This window comes from Trachinotus anak, unplaced genomic scaffold (assembly GCF_046630095.1).
Source record: "Trachinotus anak isolate AG129_WGS33_773 ecotype Australia unplaced genomic scaffold, CSIRO_AGI_Tana_v1 ptg000024l, whole genome shotgun sequence".
In the NCBI taxonomy this organism is placed as follows: domain Eukaryota; kingdom Metazoa; phylum Chordata; class Actinopteri; order Carangiformes; family Carangidae; genus Trachinotus; species Trachinotus anak.
In genome coordinates this window covers 6,698,201-6,723,169 of record NW_027273875.1, presented here as the reverse complement: position 1 = coordinate 6,723,169, position 24,969 = coordinate 6,698,201, and the positions used below count along the sequence as shown (strand labels likewise).

General features: G+C 39.7%; 1 protein-coding gene across 1 annotated transcript; it reads left to right on the top strand.

The window, feature by feature from the left end:
* The first annotated feature begins 3,190 nt into the window (after positions 1-3,190).
* On the top strand, positions 3,191-24,799 carry LOC139607963 (GDNF family receptor alpha-4-like). Its single transcript, XM_071461345.1, has 8 exons — positions 3,191-3,602; positions 12,953-13,219; positions 13,321-13,413; positions 13,501-13,870; positions 15,835-15,944; positions 16,415-16,549; positions 19,120-19,256; positions 21,985-24,799. Exons 1-8 carry the CDS (start codon positions 3,548-3,550, stop codon positions 22,186-22,188), a joined length of 1,371 nt encoding a protein of 456 aa, XP_071317446.1. The 5' UTR covers positions 3,191-3,547; the 3' UTR covers positions 22,189-24,799.
* Positions 24,800-24,969: the final 170 nt, after the last annotated feature.

Sequence of the window (24,969 nt, the reverse complement as noted above, 5' to 3'; positions counted from 1 at the left end):
TGTCAAGGACTGCAGAGAGGCCTTATCACCAGAATGACTAACAGCATATAAATGAATAATAAACTACTTCCACTGACAGTAACTACAAGTTATAATGCCGTACGGCAACTATTGCTCCTCACTTAGGTCCATTCCTCTGAACTGACATGTTTTATATAAGCAAGCCAATTTATTAACCATTAACAGATGAACTGTTCCAGCTTGTGGAGGTTTTTCTTCAGTCTGTTTATGCGTGCGATGTTTGCAAAAGCTGGATGTTATTAGATGCCAGATGTTTGATTTCATCCTCAAAATGTTCTTGAGAAACATACTGGGACATGATTGCTCTGGGCCTGCTGGCACCAGTAGTGGGAGAAGTACTCAGATCCTTTATTAAAACAGAAGTAAAAAATACCATAGTCTAAAAATACTTAAACACAAATCAAAAGTCCAAGGTTCTGCATTCAAAATGTTACTTAAGTACAAGAATGAAAACATTATCAGCAAAATGTGCTTAAAGTAGGTCTACCAAAAGTAAAAATACTCATTATTCAGAATCACTCCTTTCAGAGCGTTATATCATTAATAATGCATTGTATCGTTAGATATTATGACTAAGTGTTATAATTTGAGTATGTGTAGATAATTTTGGGTAGGGGATAGTTTAGTGGTAAAGCAGTGCATTGTGTTCTAATAACAATCCTAATCTGAAGAGTAATAAGAAGCTAAAGCCACTGAATAAATGCATTGGGATAAAAAGTACATGTTTAAAGTACCATACAATAAAGTTACAAAAATTGTACTTGCGTAAATGTATTTATTTATATTCCACCACAACTTGATGAGTGTGTGTAATGGTATGCTAAGTCTTGAGATTTTGGGGAGAGCTAATATATGACACTGTGTGTCCTGGATGACATCAGTTGCTGCATAAGTGCTGAATTTACTAAATAAAAGTTTAATTTATCCAGTCTGAGCTTAATAAAAAGTTTTCCACTAGAGGGCGGCAAAAGACTTAAGTTATTTCTCTTTATTTAGCTTTCCTAATCTATTTAAAAAAAAAAGCAAGAAAGAAAGAAAGAAAGAAAGAAAGAAAGACAGAAACCTATGTGAAGTAAGCGCCATTCATTAGATCATTTCTATGATCCAAAAGGCTGATGAGGCTTGATATTGTTGACTTCCTGTTGCACTCAAGGCCTCAATGTCATGACAACACATTCTTGTAGTTCATATGTCCCTGTGACAGTTTATGAAACCACCATGTTTTATTTCAAGCCTCATCGATCAACAGATCTGGAAGCCGATGCCAGCTGTTGAATATGTGGTTGTCTCTCGGGCCTTGTCGACGGTTTATTACGCCAAACCATGTTTAGTGCGGCCACACAAAACCCTGATAACACTGTTCTAATGAAAACAACTTGATCTCACAGTAATAAGCCAGAGCTCACATTATTGGGGCATCTGGACCTGTAAAAGTTGCAGTAACCGGTGCATGTCTTAGCTCCTGCACAGTGTCGACCACAGGGAGGAGCTGCTGTGACACCATGCAGTCAGTGTCAAGGCTCCTCTGAGGAATCCTGCCTCAGAATAGTTGCTATCTGGATTAGACCAAGATAACAGTGATTTAAACCTGACTTAGCTGACAACACACTGGAAAACAAGTTGTTAAAAATTAGTCACTTGCACAGTACACAATTTGTGTTTCCTGTTAACGGAGAAACAACTTCATTAAGAGCAGATGTTTTAGTTTGAGTAGAGTGAAAGGTCGCCTTGTGCTGCCATGTTTACGGTGGGTAAGAGGGCCTTATTAAAGGCTTTGCTTTGTTGTTCCTGCATTTTAATGGCAGTCACTGTCCACTTGTATTTCTTACTGCCACTTGAGCATTCAGTTGAACAGGATGTGTAAATTAATCCACTAATCCCTTTGCTGTCATTTAATTATAGTGAGGACAACAGGTCATTGGCATGCACTTTGCAATGCTAAATTGCCTTTGTTCTCTTTTAGAGAGAGAGATAGTGGTGGATTTATTTAATCATATTTTGAGTGACGTATTTTAAATATAAATTGGATAACCTCTTAACCTCCAGAGAAATATTTCAAACAAACATACACATAACTTTAAAGGGAAAAAATTGTTGTGTGAAAAAAAAAAAAAAAAATAGATCAGATCAGATCAGCAATCAATCTGTTGGTTGATTTTTTTTAAAATCAAAACCTACAGGGAGGCTTGTTTCCTTCAGAGGATTCACCCAAAACTGTGTGAGAAAGTATGTAAGAGAAATTGAACTATTTCTCCCAAAAAGCTGTAGTGCAATCAAATGCAAATTCACTGGTTGTGTTTAAACAGGAGGGAGTAATATAGGCAGCCTTTGTAGTACAGTATCTGTACATGCACAGACACAAACTGCACAATGAAACTGTCTTTTTGGGTAAACAAAAGTAAAAAAAAAAAAAAAAACCAAAACCAAACAAAAACTGCAACTGCATCTTACAGGTATATATTTTCTTATTTTCCATTACATGTCAGTCCCCCCTGGACCAAGCAACCCACAACCAGAGGCCAGCTGTAATCTGATAGGAATGAGAAAGTGTGGGGATACAAACTGGCAGGTGAGGAAGCATATTCAATTTAACGCTGAACATTTAAACTCACCTCAGCAGACACAGTATAAAGGGACCTGGGGGGGGGGATTACAACCATAATCATGGTCCAATCAGATAGGTCCAAACGGAAACAGAAGATAGTGTTTGTCAGTGAATGTGTGAACTGCATGTGTAGAAAACACATTAATATAAGTTCAGTTTCAAGGTCAAAACCATTGCTGTTGGTTCAGTGGAGATTTACTTTGAACACAGTCTTTAAAACCATTAGAGCACAATAAACTATGAAGAGAGTTTAGTTAATGAAGTGGATTGGTGAGTGAGAAATCTGTTGATGAGCTACGAATACGTGACCCCCCCGGCCCCCAAAACGCAATTGACTTGTTAATGTAATATATAGGCTATATATATATATATATAGCATACACCTTGTGTTGTCCGTCACGTTAACGGTGGAACTTGTCTGCAGCAGCCCAGCTGTTCTCCCGCAGGAAACATCTTAACATCCCACGGGAATATTCAGGCTCCAATCACATTGCGCCTTTAGCAGAGATGCGCCGCGCAGTCTCAACACCGTGATCTCAACTCCAGCTGGACAACTGTGGAGCTGCGACGCAGCCACACACCAGTGCAACTGCGACATAACTCGCACTTGGAGACCGTGGTGTGTCTGGCTGGAGCTGAGCAGCTGCAGAGAAACTTTTTGGATACACGTTTTTTGGAATCTGCCGAATGCGTTCACTGTAGAGATCAATATATCTGGGATCCGACAAAATAAATGGGACAACAAAAATCGCGAGAACTTGAATCGCTCCAGCTGTGTGCACGGCTCAGTTTTGCCAACTTTGTGTACTAGACCATCCGATCTGCCTCAGTCAGCAGCAGAGGAGGAGGCTGGATGTGGCAGGAGACGGGTCACTGAGCTGCAGCGAGCCGGGTCCGAGTTTCCCAGTCCCCAACTCTCCAATGTCACCGGACAGGATGATGATCATTGGACTTCTACTCAATGTCTTCTCTCATAGTAAGCATCATATTTGTCATGTCTAACAGCGGGGTGTTGTTTTAGATATAGAATATATTGTATATATATATACCCAACCATTAACACTGTACCATTCATTCAGTCTGTTAAATCTGGCAGTGCGTGGCTCAGATTATGTATTGCCTTTTGGAAAATACATTTTCTAACTTGAACAAGAATGCATGTTTGTCTGCAAGAGATTGTTATGCACATGACAATTAGGCTATGGATTATAACAAAGCCCCCAGACCAGATGCACATGAGGAGACTGGATTTCAGCTTCTATTGCTGGTAATAACTTAATCATTTTGTAAATTTACTATATTAAGAAGACAAGTGGCTCATGATTCTAAAAAAACAAAAAAAAAAACAAACTTGGAATGACATGAATACAGATATTTATTCAGAATGTAGGTATCTTATATTCTCGGTTTTGCAGGTGATCAGGTTTGAGTGTAACTTTTGAGATAACCATAAAAAGAAAAACATCACGGAGGTCCATAAAAACAGTTTCCCATGCATTATCAAAGAAGCAGCATTAGATTTTACATGTGGGTGACATCATGGGTTCAGGTCTGTTATATTTCAGCCTTGGACACCTTCCAGAGAGAGCTGTTCATCTCCCAAATATTGATTGGACAGTCCCAGATCATGGAAATATCACATGAATTGTTCAACTAAATGGTGTTCTCCTTAATATGAAAGCATGTTGGCTCCCACACCTGTAAATCATCAACATTTTACATGAAATGTGCATTAAAAGTTGATAGGATAAAGGATTAAATATGAAAGAAAAAAAAATCATAACTTAATGGCAGCAACATAATGGACTGGTTTATAGTGTCTTTGTCCTGATGTTGGATGGTGAACATTACAGTATATGAATTTGAATTCCTCTGCCACCACGAGCTCCTGAGAAATGAGTTATAATCATTAAATGCCAATAATAGTGACTGTGGTTGGATAGGAAATGTCCCATTGGAGCATGACACTTATTGATCTGTGGTTATTGATACTGAATTATTTCATTTTTGATCATATATGTTCTATATGCAGTGAGAGAGCCCGGAGCAGAGAGTCTTTTTCATTATCTGAAAGTGATTGCATGTGTTGCCTACAGGTCGTGTATCTGTATCCATTGTTAACACAGGCCATATGAAAACACAACTCCAGTGCTCTTTACTGCAGAAATACATACATATACTGTAAATGTCAGAGTTATTTCAGTGGTACAGGAGATGCTTGGCTTCACTGCATCTAGGGAAATTCAGATAATGGCAGGTGAGGCTGCCCTTAGGACATAAGTATCATAAAATGATGACTGCTTTCATGTGAAAGTCAAACCTTTCAGGCAACCAGTATATCATCCAGTGCGTCAGATCCACCTGACAGGCACTTAGGAGAAATCTGACTGAGAAAAGCTATTATTTCAAGTGCTATTTAATTGAGATCGGAGTTATTGCAAATGCAGATTAGATAGTCTGCAATGATGTTGAAATTCTGCCATTATTCCTAATTGTAAAATAATTGATTGGATTGAAATTTTGTTTATTGACATCATTAAAGAACAATGAAATCTGTGCATATATCTTGACTTCAATTTAGTTTTGGATGAACCTATTACAAAGCTGCTTTGTTTCCGTGTGGCAGTTTAACGGTGTGGTCGTTGACTGTGAAGTGTCAGTCTAATGGACATTCTGTCTTGGCCTATAGGTAATGTATAAATAGCCCCTCCGAACTGTATTTCATTCCATGCTATGTTATTTTTAACTTGTAATATATCTGGCCTCGTGCAACTCTGTGACTGAAACAATTGAGGTGGGAACTTAAGGAGTAGACAACAGCCTTCTCAAAATGTCTGTCACCACTGATGTCCTACAAAGCTCAGGGCTAAAATTCACCATTCCTTCATCATTAATGTGTCAGTGAACAAAAGTAGAGTCCTGTATCTGTGTCAGGACTTCATACTACAAACTACACAAGACAAGACAAGGAAGATTCTTTATTTTGCAAACACGTTTCATTATTCATAAACTGGTATGTGTCAATGATTTGATCAAATGACATATTAGTTATTCTCTACCAGTTATGCCTCTTGTTTACATCAGTTGTCTGTTTATTTTCCTAAATTAATAACAGAGTAATGGAAAAACATCTCATATATAAAGCATGAGATCACTTTTAATGTGTGTTCAGTACCTTTGCCCAGATAAATCAATGGAAAGCCGGCTATTGTTGAATGGCATTAAATGTGACTTTGACCCTTTGCTGCAAGGTCTTTGTGGATTACTGCTAAAGTCCCAGTACAGACTGCAACTGGTGACTGAGTGTCGCTATTTTGGTACTTCATTTACTGGACGTGATTGAGCCATAACACGGTTGTCATGAATTTATTAGAGCTTCATTTCCAAGCTGTGTAAAGTTACACAGGTCTTAGGTGGACTAATAACATGCTTGAGGTGCTTCTATTCAGGCTTTGACTATCTGATATACACACTGAGAGGTGCACCCTGTGCACACAGGTTTATCCAACTCTTGGCCTCTTTATCTTTCCCACTGTGCCATAGACTCTTCTTTTTCTCTCTTTCTGCTGAGCCATTGTCTTTATGTACTCTGCGCTTGTAATTCAGTTTCGTTTAGGACGACAGCACACAAAGATTAAATTGGCATCATGCCCATTGGACATTACACAGATAAAAAACCATAAAATACACTTTCTGAAAATGCAATTATTTCACATCTTTGATTTTTTACTTTCAAGAAATCATTTTAATTAGAATGCTCCCATCAAGAACAACTTTAACACAAAAACACAGGTGTCTGAATCACACCTGCTGTCTACTGAACTCACTATCTAGCTCACTGCATAAAAACAAAAAGTTTCTTGAATATTAGTTCGTATCATTTATGTGTCACTGCCTGTTATATTTAATTTGTTTGTGCGAGCCCTGCATCTTGATTGTCACTTTTACACGCTTGATGGCGCCAACAAAAACCCACAGCCCGATGGAAGCTGTCGATATGCGTATCACTTTCTGGCCAAGAGATTAATTTAGGACTGCAGCAGGCAGCAGAAGGAAGAAAGCCTGAAATACTGACACAGCTCCAGACACCCTGACTGGCTGATGTAGCACCTGATGCAAGTATGCATTTTACCTGGAGTGCAGAGGAGGGATGTTGTCTGCATGATATAGCTGCACAATCCAGTGGCACAGCTCATTAAATGTGATCTTACCCATGCACTAAATACAATGGGTAGCTGTTGATTCAGAACATGAAATGATGATTCTATTGAGCTGTCACCTCTGGATGCTTTGACCCTCACCACATGCTGCCAGAACACCTCAATTATCCCAAATAGGTATAATCAAGTCATTTTATTATCTTTTCTGCAGTTTCTGGGTCCGATTCTGTTATCTCTTTATCTTTTTGAAAAAGCCTCTCTGTTCTAGCTAACGACTTGTGTTATGTGGTCAGAATGTTCCTTCTTGGGGGAACCGTTCTCTTCTCTACTGTGTGCCATAATAATTAGAGTGGTCACACCTTGAGTTGCTTATTCTTCATTGCAAGTGAGCATTTTGTTGAAGGCTGCACAGCACTGCACATATTTCCAGGGCCGGCGTCGCCTCTGTGGGGTGAGTGCATGAAAACTGATTAAAGTGCAACTGTGCTGCACTTTTTCACTGCTCCGGTCACACAGAGATTCAGCCTCGTTGGTTTGCACAAACTGAGGAGCAAACAAGGGTGTAATTTGCCACTGCATGAGAGGCACCTTTGGGCAATTTAGGGATCAGAGCATATGGAACTTTGTTACGTGTAAAACTTTTTTGAAAAGAAGTTAGAAAGGCGTCTGTCTCGGCCGGTGTTCTGCGATTAGATGAAATTGCAGCTTTTTGTGAAGACGGGGTATTGTCAGGGGGGAAAAAAATGAAATCAAGTTTTCTGAAGAGGGCTTTGTAAAGAAGATGTATTTTTATTCTCCTTGTTATTGAGTGAGACTGTATGTGTTTCTCACTTAGATGGAACATATTATTGCTGTCATCAATGTAGTCTTGATGTGACTGTGTGAAGAAAGCCACTGGAGCCACAAGAAAGATGTGAAATAGACACATAGAGTAGGGAGATAGTTTGGATGATTTGGGAAAAATTGGAGGCAGAGTGTTTGAAGAGAATAATGAAATCCAGCATCATGGAGGGATTGAGTTGCAAAGATAAGAGTAGAAAAGAGTTAGATGTCTAAATATGGGACTCCGATGGGCTCAAAAAACAAAAAACTACCCAGAAAAATGGGGAAAGGCAAACGCATGTTTATGGCAAGTGGGGGGGGGAATACATTCGTTTAGTAAAAGGAATCGTGATATATTGTCTCATAATACAGATAAATATGACATTGTTTGACAGCTGAGTCACAATATATGGCTGCTGTCTGTTCACATGAAAATAAATAACAGACCTGCCTTGAAATAACATAGTTCACACAGTGCAAACATAAGCAAATTTCTGTCATTCAAACAACTTATCTCGTTTCTTTAAGAAGAGCTGCTCAACAGCTGTGGCCCAGAGCAATGGCTGTAATATTCCTCATAACAAAGAGAATATGTGCAAACCGTTAAGCATATGTTTAATGTTAATAAAAAGTTTAAAGCTGATGAGCTGATTGGTGGAAAGTGCAAAATTTGGAGCTCAGCAGAAATGCCTGTGTCAATAAGATCCCACGCAAGTTTCAATCAGCAGTGATTAGGCAGCTGTGTCCCTCCTGAGGAGACACCTCTGTCCCCTGCTACAAAGACAGAGCAGCAGACAGCAGATAGGAGGTTTGCAGGAATGCTCATCAAAAGTCAGAGAGTGAAATGCCTTTGCAAACACTCAATCAGGGCTCCATGATGAAACTCTAATGGCACAAGATGGTGCATTATTTTTAATCCAGCTTTACTGTGAAAAATAAAGGCATTTCCATTCTTGGAATGAGATGGGGTCAGTCACTTGGAGATATTTGTTTTGTGTATTTTTAGGCTTGGACCCAATCTACTAGTTATTATTGTTTACAAAGACATCCCTTTCATTAGCCATCTGCTCTGTCCAAGTTTTAATAAATATATATATTTTGAATGTAGTAGCTTAAATCAAAATTAAAGTAAGGATTTTGGCAGGAAAATCATCATTACTTTTGACTTATAAATGTGCTCTATTGTCCTGCAGCTTACTTGCTCCTATTTAAGAGTCCCATGTTTTCCAGTTTAGTCTCTTAAGGCCAATTAGTGTGTTTATTTGAATATTAACATTCAATGAACTACACAGTATATTGATGATATTCATATATTTAGTTTATGAGAAAGCACATATAAATACTGCATTGGCTTTACACCAACCAGGATAAGATTATATCCACAAGATTTCAAAGGAAATCAAACATGCTTCATGGAGTAACTGGAAGAATGTGCTACTAATGAACACAACAGGGCATTATTGTGAGGCACTAAAAGTCATTAAAAGAGTTAAAAGTTTGAAAAGTCTACAGTCATTCCAGCTCCAGAATACTGTTGAATTGAGGGCTGCAGTTAATGATTATTTTCATTACCAATTAAGATGCAGATTATTTTCTTGATTCATCGATTAATTGCGTAAAATGTCAGAAAATAGTGTAGTATGCGTTGCACAATTTCCCAAAGCCAGTTTGGTATCTGCAAAATGCTTGTTTTGTTCAATGAAAGTCTGACCTGATCCAAAAATGCTGCTATTATAATTGACCTTATCAGGCCTTTATGTAGAACATCGGCATGCACGAGAAGACACTCATTTATGTGCAGTCCAGCCAGGAACTCCACTGGTTCGATTGCAGGTGACCTGAATGAGAGCACGAGCAGTAGCAGACTGTGGCAGTCTCAGGCATGTTTCTCCAGTCTCACTTGCTCCATCTGGCCAACTTGCTGCCATTTCCTCCTCGAGCCTGAGCCTTCCAAGAAGTCCCTTTCGTCACGATGCCCGAACGCATTTCACATCATCAGAGTCACGCTCTCCCACCATGCTCTCCTCTCAAGTCAAATTACTCCCAAACAATCTGGATGCTCTGCTACCCATCCCACGCGCTTGAAAGGGCGGAAGAGAAATTTGCCAAACCACTTTGCTCCCCATGAATGACGGTGTGTGGTTTGCCATTTATGGTGTTAACCTTCATCATCTTTGCCTCACAAATTCTATTAATCACCCGAGTGAGAAATCAATAGAGTGTATTATGGCTCACATATCACAGTAATTCATCTCCCATTCGCTTTTCTCTCCTTTTCTTTTTGCTTTAAACGCACACTCCATGCTGAGACCAGCAATTCCACTAACCCTGACTTTTACTTTAACAGTTTGTTGCATTTCAAACAGCACAATGTGGACATGGTGCTTCTTTATCATCAAGACATTAAATAATGTTCAGGTTGGGAAAATAATTATGACCTGTCTACTGAACTAGATTTAACAGAGCTGGTCTGTACTGTGTGTGTGTGTGTGTGTGTGTGTGTGTGTGTGTGTGTGTGTGTGTGTGTGTGTGTGTGTGTGTGTGTGTGTGTGAGCGTGTGTGTGTGCTCCCGGAAACAAAAATTGCTGATAGTCCCTCTTTATCATTGGTAAGCCTGGGGGAGCAAACACTGAGAAGGAATAATGAATAAACTGTTCACTGCCCAAACAGGAGATTACATGAAATCTATTTAAATTGCAGCTCAACATGGTGGAATTTAATACTTTAGTATAATTATCAAGGTATCATGATGCATAGATAGACAAATACACAGGTAATCATCACCTTTACGTACCTTTGGGAGCTGGGACTGTGAATATGAGTCATTGCTCTGTGTGTCTTTTTCCCACCTCTGCCTACGGAGTCACTGCAGTAGCCTTGGCAGGTTTCCTGCTGTGGCGATGAAGCGTAGCCTCTGTTTATGATATGTTTCATGCCAAAGTGAGACGTGGACCTCATGTGGCGCCTGAGATTGCAAAACATGCAGCAGCAGAATTGGATTGCAGCCGTGCTTTGTGCTGCCAGTCAGCAGGAGCTTAATCGAAGTGTGTGACCAATCTAACACAATGCTGTGTGTGTGTTTGTATATGAGCTTGTGTGATGTACAGTATATGCTAATGTGCTGAGGCATAAGTCCATGTGAGAATAAAATAGGTATAGATATTTGTTAACAGGCATGCATTAAGTTCAAACCTGAACATTTATTCATAGCCACACAACATATTTTTAAATGTCTGAGGGCTTATTCCCTTTGTGCTATTAAAAAGTGACAGGATGTAGCAAATTAATGAGATAAAGCAGAAAAAAAGTGTGTGTGTATATATTGCTTACTTGAGCTATTTTCTTTCTCAGTCTGGAAATGTTTTAAACGTGCGTTTAAAGTGTAATTGCTGGGGACAATTATATGTCACATTTTAGAAAATCAATTTCCTGAAATGCTCCTTTAGATTGCATTTTTATGAAGAGGGCTTTCATCTTTTCTTCCTCAGGCTTCACGTGGCCTTCCAGCATTGTGTTTTTCACAGAGTAATAATCAGTATTATAAAATGACTTTTAGTAGTTTTTCACTTGTAGTCAATCAGGACACAACACTGTCAATCAAAACACTATTACTGCTTAATGACTATGGGGCAACAAAGCTGTTTTTATACTGAACATCGTATTAGTTTTAGAGGAAATGTGGCTTGTGGTATGGAACACATTTGTGCTCAATGACCCCCCTCAACTCAATGGGATGAAGCCTTTTAAATACATATAAGTTATCCTACCATACTGTCAGGCAGCATATTTTGTAGGTGCAATGCAGTGATGCAGTCTGTTTCCTTCAGACTGTTTGTTTGAGACAACTTCAGGGTGAAACATCCTCATAGTTGGTATTTCAGTTGAGTCACTGTCTGAAAGCAAAATTGAAAGCAAAACTATGAGTTTTTTTGGTGGGAGTTGTGTTGAATAAATTGGTTTTGTCTTTATCATTACATGTGGAGACAGTGTCTGGCATTGGCGAAAAGCTTGTTCCAAGTGGAGGGGACCCTGCTGCAAATGGTTTTGCCCGCAGCTGTTCGTGTGTCCTTTTACAATAATAACAGCAGTGCTTTTGTACAAGACGTCCATGAGTACATGTCTCTGTACTGTAGATACTTAGATACTTAATATGTCACATCTAAAATCTTCGAGCACCATACCAATGTTTTTACATCTCTTAGCCCATTTATTCCTGTATATTTCACATTTTCTACCAATGATTTACAGAAGCATGTCACAGTTTTTAAGATTGATGTATGTATGTTTACTACTTTCTAGACAGATAATAGTTTGCATTTATATCAGTAAGGTAATGCCACATCTGCTCTGAGAAAGCTGAACATCATGTATCCTTTATGTTTTGGTTAAAGTGGACTAGTGGAAGTGGAAGGGAGTATTTTGGAAATTCAGCCTTTTTGATGGTTGAAGTATTTGTAGGAAGATCTAGGAGGCATCCAAGACTTGAGAGCTGGATGTTGAAAAACATCCTTTTTCATCTAGAAAATGACCAAACTCATCCTCTAGGCTTTATTTTCTGCCTAACTTATGAATGTAATGCTGTTAGGCAGCTGACTCTCAAATCTTGGATGCCCATCTTGCTGAAAAGCACTTGAACAGACCAGCAGGGAGAGTTTTCATGTGACATGAACACAGAAGATTATACAGCAGAACGCAAAAAGTTAAATAAAGGTGCTGTGAGGAGGATAAGCTACAACTTACCTAACAGATTTCAAACTTGACACCACAGATTCATAACATCACAACAAGAAGAGGCTAACGTACAGTACCACAGTGTGAGGTGACGGGCAGCTGGAGCATTCCCAACAGCCTGGATGGACTTGTGATGCTCATCAGTACAAAGTTTGAGACAGTGTGCTGAGAAAAAAAATGGTGCATTCATAAAAGGTACACTGTACACCTGTGTGCATAGTAATATTAGGAGAGAAGTCAATGAGGAGTCCCAACGAGAAGATGATTAAAACAATTATGACATAATTATAACTGTAACACAGCCCTATGGTGTTGTTAAATTATCTGAGAGACTCCTGTGTTTCTGTGAGGAGCATTGAGGTTTCGCCCACGTTGCTGCTCTATTACACTTGTGTGTTTTCAATTTAATCTCCCTTGTTGGATATTATAGTAACCTGCAATGCAGTGGAGGGTGTAAGGAGCACAAACATCTATTTTGTTGTCGTAATTACAGCCTGTTTTGCTTAAGGGCTAATATTGGATGATACATATGCATTATACAGGAATGCATCTATTGATGTTTATGTTAGCAAGCAACAGCTTTGGCCACTGAAAATGTCAACCTCTCCTCCAGGTGGTGTTCCAGTATCTGCATCCTTAGACTGCCTGGTGGCGGAGCAGGGCTGCATCCAGGAGCAGTCCTGCATGGTCCTCTATCGACTGCTGGAGTACTGTTCGGCTGAGGAGGCGGTGTCGCCTCTTGGTCCAGATGCTCGTTTGGAGTGCCTGGAGGCCCAGAATGCCTTGCAGCAGCACCGCCCCCTTCAGGTTTGCAAGTGTCAGCGTGGCTCTCGCAGGGAGGAACACTGCCTCAGGGTCTACTGGACTGTGAGATTCGCAGGTGGGTTGAAGCGTTGTGTGCATGTGTGGGTGTGTGTGTTCTTAACTCTCAACTGCATAATTCATGTGATAACACTCTTCACTGTGCTTGTGTTTTTTAAGCATATGATGAGTATGAGGTGTCTCCATATGAAGAACTGGAGTTAAATCTGGTGAGAAACATTGAGATGTCACGTATGGCCTCCATCATGGCAGGTAGAGACCCACTTTTACTTCACTGGCACACAAACAAATGTATGTCATGATTTTTATTTCCTGATATACATTACTTTGTTTCCCCAGCTTCTACTCTGTCTGTGGATGGCCAAAACCAGTGTCTGAAGGCAGCTCAGGACTGTGGCCTGTACGAGAAATGTGGCTCCCTGCGGTCAGAATATGTCGTGGCCTGCACCAAGCGAGCAGCAGTCTCCGAGAACAACTGTAACCGGCAGAAATGCCATAGAGCCCTGCGGCGTTTCCTGGAGCGCGTGCCAGAGGAGTACAGCTTTGCTCTGCTCTTCTGTCCTTGCTCTGACACTCTGTGCGGGGAGCGCCGGAGGAAAACCATCGTCCCATCATGCTCCTATGAGGAGAATGGGAGAGGGGAGGAAAGAGTGGGCAAGCCTAACTGCCTCAGCCTGCAGAACTATTGCTCCAGAGATGAGCTGTGTAGGTAAGATGGACAAAGGATCTCAAGTGTCCTTGATAGTTCAGAACAACACCGAATAGGAGAAATGCAGATTTAACAATGCTCAAGATATAAGGTATACTACTATACTAATACTACAAAGTTAACCACAAAGAATGACTCAGTTCTCTGTTCAATGCAGCTGACAAAAACAGCAGCATAAAGGCACAATGTTGAGGATTTGACCACTAGCTGCAGTATGAGATATTGTTTGTATCTCATGTAGGGCCACAACTAAGAAATAATTATTTTTACTATTGATTAACCTGCTGATTAATTTCCCGACTGATCTATACAAGATGAAAAAATGGTGAAATATGCATTTCCAGTTTACTGAATTATAAGAGAAGGGAAAGCTGCAAAGTCTCACATTTAAGAAGCTGAAACCACCAACTGCAATTGACATACTGGCTTGAAAAATCATTTGAACCATTAATTACTTATCAAAATAGTTGCAGATCACTTCTTTGTCAATGGAATTGATTAATCGACTAATTCTGCTCTCGTGGCTTACACACAAACAGGCAAAATGTGTGAGTGTGCTAGCATACACATCCTGTCTGACTAGAGAGGACAGTAATGTAAAGGGAAAAATATTTGATGCAAACATAGATGTAAACAATGCAGGGGCCAAAGTATTAAGGTCACCTTTGTTTTATGAGCAAGGAGCTACATTCCACTGGTTTGTTAGGCCCCAAGGCCTCAGAACACAGCTTCTTTCTGCCTGTGGTAAGTAGCCATGTAACCTTGATGACACAACACAGGATGTCCTGAAAACAACAGACTCAGTGGAGAACATCTGGTCATTTATAAGCCTATGACTAAATATAAATTCATGCACCTGCTTGGTTCGTAGCTCAAAGATCAAAGTATCCAAAAACTGAGGAGTTTTTTTTTGTGTATCCTTTCCTCACTGATGATAGAGGATTAAAAGCAGGAAACAATTCTTTAGCCCAACAAAAAAGCCCGGAGGGATTATGTTTTCCAGACAGAAAAAAATGGATGGGGGCCTCGGAGCTGTTTGCTTTTAGTGGCCCAGAATTCATGGCTGTGCTCCCGCTCATCAGTATGACTACACCAGCCTCTGTGAGGGTGATTCTAGCCAGTTCTCTCTCTTCTTATTGTTCATAAGTATATAGGACTTGCTGACATTAATAACAGTCTAGGCTATGTCCAAATGTTACAGAGATTATTAATGATAAGAGAAAAAAAATATGTGAGTTATTTGAACATTGTCCTACATTATTAATAACAGATTTAGAGAGAAAAAGAGAGGAGCATGAACAAGGTTTCTCTGTTCCACATCCATAGTTTCCATGTGTTTCTACTGAAGACTGTTGGAACAGCACGGAAACACTCAGTGTCTTTGGTTTTAGATATATAGTATCATAAATCTTCTTCAGATTATTGATGAAATGTCTGAGTGATTCATCTACAAATGATGAGATGTTTTGAGATGGTGTGTGTTTGATGTTCACATAAATTGTGAACATCAGACATCTACCTTTTTAATCCTTTGGAATTAGCTCTTACCGTCAACACTGAAGATATTATTCTCTCCTTCAGTACCAGTAATTTTAAACAAGTAAAACTGCTTTTAGAAAATGACTATGTATGACTGTAGGACTATGTGCAATAATAAAGTTAGAACTGGCTTTTTAGTGTTTTTCCCCAAGGAGAAGATTAGTTTGACTGACTAGTTTCCCAAAGAGAAATGGGTGGTGTTGTTGGACTATGAAAAAAAAATCAAAATAAAATGACATGTAGTTTTAATACATGTGCACAATTATCTAATTTGTTTCGCGCTCTTACACTGCGGTGTAGTTTGTGTTGTCTTGTTTGAGCTCGACCCCAAATCCCAAAATGAAATTGTCAAAGCACTTTACAGTGAACTGCTGCCCTGTGCTGACACATGAAAAAAAAATCTCTTCTGTGTGTGTGTGTTTCAGATCCCGGTTCGCTGATTTTCAACAGAACTGCCAGCCGTCCCCTCTGTCTGCCTCTGGCTGTATGCGAGAGAGCAGAGCCATGTGCTTGAAGGCCTACGCTGGACTGATAGGTGAGATGGAGGAAAAGAAATTAAAGCAATATAAGAGGTTTTGAAAAAAATAGCCACACTTAAAGGACTCATTACTGGAAAACTTCAATAGGTGTCTAACAGTGATATTTGGCTTATATTATTTTCATTTTGACACTCTAAACAACTCTACAGGGGTTCATAAATGGTCTTCCAAAAACCGCTGCTCTGGGAATCCAGTCAGCATCACCCCAAAAAACTTGATTTAAAAATTTCAGCAGTTCTACAAAATGATCCAGGTAATATTATTTCATTTTGTCTCCCACACTGTTCAAAAGGAACTTTGTGTACCTGAAATTATCAATCGAGAGCTGGAAAACTGGTGACACTGGATCCCCAGGGAATCTTATATCACTGGTCGACCGTGACTTACCTTCCATGAGGGAAATATTCCTCAAAAAGTTTTTAAAGTTGCACCAGTAATATGAGTTTTGTCTTCTTACTTCATCCAGGAACCATCATGACTCCCAACTATGTGAGCAACAGCAGCACAGAAGTGTCCCAGTGGTGCACATGCGACGGCAGTGGGAATGAACTGCAGGGCTGTCAGCGTATCCTGCATATGTTCAGCAACAATATATGTCTGCGTGAGTACAATGTCATGAGGTTACCACAGACAGTATGATACACCTTCAGAGCTGCTTGTCCATAACAATTCAAAATAAGGAGCGAGCACAAAATGAGTTAAGGCTCTGGGAGTTTCCTGCATGAGATATGTATCACCTCCAGGGCAGAAGCTGTAAATGTAGATGCAGAGGTGTCTTTCATGCTAAAATCCTTAAAGGAGATGTAGATTTTGTTATTGCTACATAGCGAACATTAGCATTAAGGGCTGTTTCCTTACCAGTCTAGAAGAAACGTTGCAACTTCAGTATCACATTTCATTCCTTCGCTCGCCAAGAACTGTATTTCTGTCACTTCTTTTCTTGTACTAATGTTAGCATGCTAACCTGCTAGCCCCTCCCCGGTCGGACTGTCTTGTCACTTTCCAATACCGAGTCACTATAGCGTCCAGTCTGCCGTGAAGAAGAAGCCCAGAGGTCGTGTAAAAACCTTGTGTTATGTATGTAATGTGTATCTGTCTTTAATGCTAACGATGGCTATGTTGCAATAGAAAAAACTTACAAATAGTTCCTTTAACTTTCTGAGTGTTAAAGCAAAGATGATGGTAGATTTAGTGTGTGAAGTTTTTCACTGTTTTGCTCTATAGTCTGCAGTGAAATTAGTCCAAAATACCCTGAAGTGATGAAGGTGTCAACATACAGGTGTGACCTGATGAACATTTCCCATTAGATAACTGAATAATTTCATACGACGTCTCGTACCATGATAATTATATTTCTACATTAACATGGGAATGAAAAATGTAGGTATCGAAGAGTTTTCGCTAGAGGAATGAATACAACTCAGTCCAGTAGTTTGAGTGACAGACTGTTTCCAGACGTCAGACACACTGCTCAGTTTGATGTTAAACAACTCAACTACAGTGGCCAACAGTTTTTCCTTTGTCAAGATAATGACAGAAGGAATGTTACCTTTTAATTTTCATACCTGGGTTGAAGCTAAATAGATGATGATTGATGATTGAGAAACAGTTTTAGCTGAGCATTTTATACGGTGCATTAAAGCAGATATTCAGATGAGATGGGTAATAATTGATTATGGAGAGGGTGAACTACTGAACCATTATGTTTTCTTATAAATAAATTAATGGCGAGGGACATTCTCCTTAGTGTGTGGCTGGCTGCCAATGTGAATGTGATTTCCATGTTCTGTGGAGTCAACCAATCCTTTCACCAAATCTGATAAACATTAAGTGGCTTCTTGTTGAATTGTTGCCAAACCAACAGGGGTGGAAAGAGCACCAAAGTATACTCCACAATAAGTACAGTTCAGGCATAAAAGTCCCAATTAATGTAAATTGTACACTGTGTAAACCACCAGTGTTTCTCATCCAAAAATATTGTTAGGGGTAAATTTAATTGTGATTGTAACATCTGAATAGAAGAACAAGCCGAGCTTAATTCACAAATTCCCATTCCCAAGTGTTAGGAAGCTATCCCTAATATTCATTCCACACTGTTTTTCCATGCAAATGTTAAATAAGCTAAAACTGCAATTAATCCATTTTTGAAGTGAATTTTCACCACAATCTTTGATTTGGATACACAGCCATGCTAGTGGCTCTGTGAGGCTGTATTTGAGCACAATATTGCTTTAAGCTAAATGGTAATGTAAGCATGCAAGCATGTTAATAACAAGCTCCAAGACACACCGCTGGGCTGTGAAGTGATTGTGGTGTAGAGGCTGCGCATGGTATTTCATGGGATCATCATGTGACAGACCCTGGACCAAAAAGAATTTTTTCCCCCAAACACATTCACTGGACAAGGAGCAGCTGTAAAACCGTGAAAACGTTTTTAAGAGCAACACCTGGAATTTCTTTTTTTTTTTTTATCAGAATTTGATCCATTCAGTCCAATAATGTTTGGAAAGTATAGAAGAGCCATATAAATAAATTATTTTATCCCGTGATTCATGTGTGCCGGACAAGGATGTTCTATTAGCCTGAAAACATGGAAGCATTAAGATCCAGTAAGCAGCTTTCATAGGAATGAATAGGACACCATCTTTGAACATGGTATCAGTTCTCAATAATATATCCATGACTCATTATGACATAGGTGACATGCTAAAGTTTAGCAGCTATAATGTTTACTATTTTTACCATCCTAGTTTAGCTTGTTAGCATGCTAGCATTTGCTGCTTAGCACTAAACAGAACATGCTATAACGGCTGATGGGAATGTGGTTAGTTGTACAGGTAATTGGTCCAAAAACAAAGTCTTGACCTTACACTAGATGAAAAGTCAGAGGATCGTTATTGTTACAAGTCATCGTGAGCGGCACATGGCTGTATCTACCAAATACCATGGCAATGCATGCATCCATGGTTTTGATAATGATTCCTTCTCTAGAGCAATGACATTAATGTGGCTTGAATGTAACACATTCACATGTATTTTTCCCAGAGCATAGTATCTATAGAGTTGGTAGGTCTAATTCTTATAAGAGTCACTGATAATATTTTGGTGACGCTTCAGAGATGAATAATGATGTGAACCTAATGAAGATGACCCCTGCTGATTCTGTTTCAGGCAATGCTATCAACTCCATGGGAATCTCCGCACCTCCTCCTGTGGAACACACGCCTGTGCCAGCCTCTCAGCCTTCCCCGCGTGTCTTCCAGGAGAGGGTCCACATCAGTGTTAACACTCTCCCTGAATTCACCAGTGTAAGTGCTCCCTACTCCCTCACTGTCTCACCATATGCTGGTGTTAAACACTTGCTACAAGCTGAATTGAAGAAGTGGTTTACTGTATATCAGGTGGTAACACCTAAGAATCACAGAGACTGTAGCAGTGAGATGCGCCCAACAGTTCTCTTTATAACCTGAGATTATTTCTCTCCCTCAACTACTCCTACGTCTCATTGTGGTTCAGGATTAGCTGTATGTGTTTGCAGCATTAGACTCAACTCTTACTGTTAATATTCATGTATGCACACCCATCTGCTCCATATTCCTCATTTTCTCACAATTTTAATCCTTCTCATTCCACATTTCGTCTTCCTCCTATCCCATCCCACAATCTCTTAATGTTGCTGTTGGGCTGCATAATGGACATCCACATGTACAGTTTATTGAAAGATGATGCACTTGACTTTCCTAATTATTATGTAGCACGGAAACAGGTTTAGATGATGCCATTTCTTATACCAGCAATAAATGTCTCCTGTCATAACAGAAAGTTTCATATGATGCGAAAGGTTTAAATTTGATTTCAGAAAAACCTCAAACTCAATTGTTCAAGAAAACTTTCAAAATTTTAAATGGATACTGACAACGCATTGCTATGTTACAACTGTAGCCTTACACAAAGGAGGAAGAACAAAAGCATTCTTCAGGTTTTGATGTGACATGTCAAGGCCGACCTGAAAATAAAGCTCGGGCTCAAGCAAAGGCTCAGTCTCTTTCAAGCCAGTACACCTTCTTTTCCTGTGTCTGAGCGGAGGCTTCACCTTATTGAGGGTGAAATATAAGTTTCTCTTTAAAAATGACAGAATGATTCACTGAACTTTTACTGTATCTAGTATATGCATTCAGCAATAAAAAAAGGTGCAAATATGTACTGTATAGCACACACTCACTGTAATGTAATACAACAGCTGGGAGAGCAAGCATGAGTATCCATCCACCTGTTTATATACAGTACAGTCATCCCCCTACAGCTGCAAATTTGACTTCACATGGAGCGTCCTTCTGTTTTAAAGGACTTGTGCAGAGGGACCTAATCAAATTGAAAAGGCCAGTCATGTTTCACCTTGTGTCCTGAAACACATTCACAACCTCTAATGCTAATTTTGGGCCACACAACTTTCGTTTTTTTTGTTGGTTTTGATTGGTTTTGAGCCACACACCTATCAAATAGATTCTGATGTTGATCTGGATCTGGGATTTCTGCCAGCATGTGATTATTGTTTTCTTAGCCACAATGATGGGCCTAATGGAGATAAAGACTGGGGTCATACTTTGAGTCAAATTCAAAATCTATGTTATCAGACATGTGGTTTTTTGGAGAGTTGTTAATGAGTGGCCCCTTAATTCCTTTTGATGTCTTTAATGTTTTATTGCACAACAGTGTAGAGGAACCCTGTATGAAAAGTAAGAAAGGCATCAACCTGCTGCTGTCATACTGTTATAAACAGTGCCTCCCTCTAAGAGGCCTCTTGGTTTGTCTGGTTTAAGAAATACAGAACATAGTGCTTATGATTAACAATTAATTTGCACCAATGTTAGAAAGATCTGAAATACACAAGACATCACTGCAATGGCCAATCCAGCTTTCTAACAATATCAAAGACCACACATTATGTCAAAATGTTGCAATGAAAGTGCATTAATCAATCTATACTCACTGTGTACACCGATCATTTCTTGTGGTGCAGCTGTCTAATGGCCTCTAGAATAAAACCTATTTGTTTTACATGCAGGTATCTTAAACACACTCCTGATGGCGTTAGGTTAAAGTAGTAACAGGGTAACAGAAGAGAATACTGCTTAAACAAAGGGATCTTTGCTTTTTGACAATAATTTTATGGCTGAGGCTGGCATGATGCCGTGTCATCAGTTTGCCATGTCAACCAGCAAGTAAAAGAAAAAGTTTCAAAGAAAGAGTTTCATTATAAGAGCAGTACAACGTTGTCAATATTTTCTGTTCTACTCCAAAGTAGTTTAGTTTACTTAGGCAGCAGAGATGCTGCTGAGCCTTTTTCACACTGACATTTACTTTTAATAAATCTTAATCTTTCATGAGGAGGCACCAAGTATTTGTAGGTCTGGACTGTTTCAACACTTATGTCATGAAGGAGTGTTCGAAGACTGAACATCAGAATAATTCACATTAACACAAAAACTGAAATGTTGCCAAGAAGCAGACACTTAAATATGATATGAAATATTATTAGCTTCACAAAGCTTGTATTTGTTGCAGGGTTTGTGTGATACAAGTGAGTCAGTCATCCAACCTTATCTATACCGCTTATAGGGTCAAGCGTGGGTCAATCTCAGCAGACATTGGGCAAGGGCGGGGTACGCCCTGGACAGTCTATCACAGGGCTGACATATGGAGGCAAACAACCACACACACTCACATTCACACCTACGGGCAATTCAGATTCTCTCTTTGGACTGTGGGAGGAAGCCAGAGTACCCGGAGGGAACCCACACAGACACGGGTTCAAACACAGAACATTCTTGCTGTGAGGGGACAGCGCTAACCACTGCACCATATAGGTTAGTGCCTTGGTTGGTTTTGGCTCCAGCTTTAGGATATTTGCATATGTACTTTTGAATTCTGTGTTTTATGTGGACTATCTTAAGAAGTTTACATCGTGAACCCCCCTCCCTGTATGCCTCACCACCTCTGTTAATTGGAAGAATCACTCTTTCCCTGCTTTTGCAGATGGAGGACAGCGAGGGAGAGGAGCAGCAGGAGGAGGAAGAAAGCGAGGAATTCAATGTCATCCCGCCTTATTCTGAGAAGGACTCTAACATTGAATCGGGGGCCAGAGGGAGTCAGCGGGGAGCAGCTAGCCGAGCAGTACTCGTCTTACCATTACTGCTGCTGCCTACACTTGTTCTGGACTGGAAGTGTTGGGGCTACTGAAGCCTCCATCTCATCCTCCGCTCTTATTTTACTCTTGCTACCACTTTCAAATCCATCACAGCACTCAGAATGAACCACAGAGGACATTTGCGATGAAGAAATGGAAATGCTCCTTCTTTAACTTTTCTCTTTCTTTCTTTTTTTCAAAAATATTCTGACTTTATTTTATTATTCTGTTTCTCCTACCACTGCCTCCTCAAGAGTTAAAAGATATCAGTAGTCCTGCAGCGTCTGCCATGTCTTTGCTCCAGTTCTCTTCTATGAACGCAGGGAACAACGTGAGCAGATACATGAGTGCATGGCTGAATTGAGAAGTGCTGTCTGGGCAAACACTCTATCTAGAGCCTGCTTCACACTCAAAGTACATCCACTTTTTTAACAAGAAGCACATCGCCCGAGGCCACATCCACTATACATGCTCCCAAAACCCATAACCAGTCTACTCCACTGCAACCGGACCTGAGCCTGATTTCTATTTCATGACTCATGTCACATCCGTTTCTCTGCTGCCCCTCCAGCTCTTCCTTTCCCTCCATCATACTGTGGTTGAGTAAAGTAATCAGCTTTACAACAAGCTAATAAGAAACTACACCACGCTTTAACTGCTTTGAACCACACACAAAAACAGCACTTTTTTTAAAAAAGGCTTCAATTAAAAAGTGATAAGATGTGAACTGATGCGTTGTCACATCATGAATGAGAGATCTTCTGCCTTCTCAACTTTTGGTTCTTCAAAAAGCAGAGTGTAACAGTCACTCTGCTCTGCTTCCTCTTTTAACACACCACTTAGTACCATTCCTACCAGGCTGAGTAGCTGAGAATTCAACCACAGGCAAAAGCAATGAGATCAAATTCTATTGTAGAAATGATGAGCAGAGAAAAGCAACATAAGCAATTACAGCACAATTCAAATTGCTCAGCATGCCGAGGAAGTCTGGAGTAAGGCTCAGGGGAGGAAATAACCAATTTGCTGCTGTCATACCCTCTCACTTTTTTATCCTTAGGAGATGTGTTTTTAGTGCTCCTTCCCCCTCATGTGCTTTAGATGTTGTGAGAGTGAGATGCCGAGATAGGGATGGACACAGGAGGCTGTAAAGCCTGCTGGCTGCTCTGATCGTTGAGCCGCACATTGAGCCATTATCTCTGCCTGAAATATCTTTTGCTGATGTTAATGATTTTTTCTCTTATGGCTCATTTTCTTGTAAAATTACGCAGCTGCAGGGATGTAGGTAAAGAGAAGTATAGTTAAGTTTTTTTAAGGGGGAGAAACTTGTCTAATTTGAGGATGAGTTTGCAGGAAATAGCCTGTCTGAGCTCTTCAAGGAAACTTTCTCATATATGTTCATTTACTGTATATTGAAAACAGTCGTTTTATGTAATGTAATGTTTGCAGTGATGGTGATGCTGTCCAATGACCTTGCTGTCTTCAAACAGGCCTGAGCATTTCCACAAACAGATCACAAAATGAAAATTATTGGTTTACTGTACGTACATGTCAAAAGAGCATAGAGCTATACAGGTTCATCCACTCCCACACCAGAGCCACAGTTTCAGTGGTAGAGCATTGAAATCAGGATTAAATTCCACTTGAGGAGGCAGCATGGCCCCACTACTTTTTTTGCCCCTACCACTGGACTTGTTTACATTATGGTTTATTGACACAAAGACTGATAAGGACAGACAATTTAAAGGCAGAAACGCACTGGAAGCTATGCCTTTCCAAATGCAGGTCCATCAACACTTCAAGCTTAGGTTTGATTTTTCGATGTCACGGTTGAACTGGATAGGATATTGTAAGGTTAGCAGACTTTCAGTGACTGGTACCCACTTCAGGGCAAAATGACACTGTGCAGCTTTTTTGACCATGTTCTTGCTGAGAGTTTGGCTGCAGGAAGTTAAGAAGCAGATGAGGAAAAGTCCAGTTAACAAAGCTCTGAAGTGTGCCTGCAAGCTTAGTAGGTATAAAAAATGCCCACTAAGCTAGAGTAGCATATCTGGACAGAATATTTCAACTAAGAAGACTGAGATCCAAATATATGAACTAGACCCAGATGATAGAAGAAACGTACTGATAAATAAACATTATGCATCACAGCATCAGTGATGCTGCTAATTTAAGTCTCTCATCTGGAGTGAGTCAGAAAGCATCAGATTAACAGCATCCAGTGACTAGTGTCAATAATGACATCCAGTGCGATCTGGCCTTAATGACTGAATGTGAGTTTACATGTATTTTCACATTTCAGAGGGTTTGTTTATATTTGTAAACTATGTAAAGTAAATGTTTACATCAAACATGGCTTGTATTTTTTTGATGAGTTAAAGAAAAGAGGGGAAAAAAATGCTTATTCTCCATCCATAAATGAAATTCTCAAAGAAAAATATGTGAATATTCCCCAATTTACTCATTTTTTAGATTGTATCTTGAAAATCCAGTTGCGAGACTATGTACAGTAATATGTTTCACACACTAACCTTGTTTTAAAGACATATCAAACATGCCAAATTATGCTGACTATGATGTGTAATAACTGTGTAATTTTGTGACATAGCAGAACGTGTGCCCATTTGTTAAAAGAAGAATAAAAGAAAAATGTGCTTTACTTTAAAAGACCAAGAATTGGCTGCTGTGTATGAACTTCTAACATTTGAACACTTTCTTCTTCGTAACACTTCATCTTCTGGTCACGAGTGGTAAAACTGATAAAGATCGATACATCCTGATGGGACTGGGAGTGTTGCTGACAAGTTTGACGGCAACTTCAGTGCAAAATAATGACG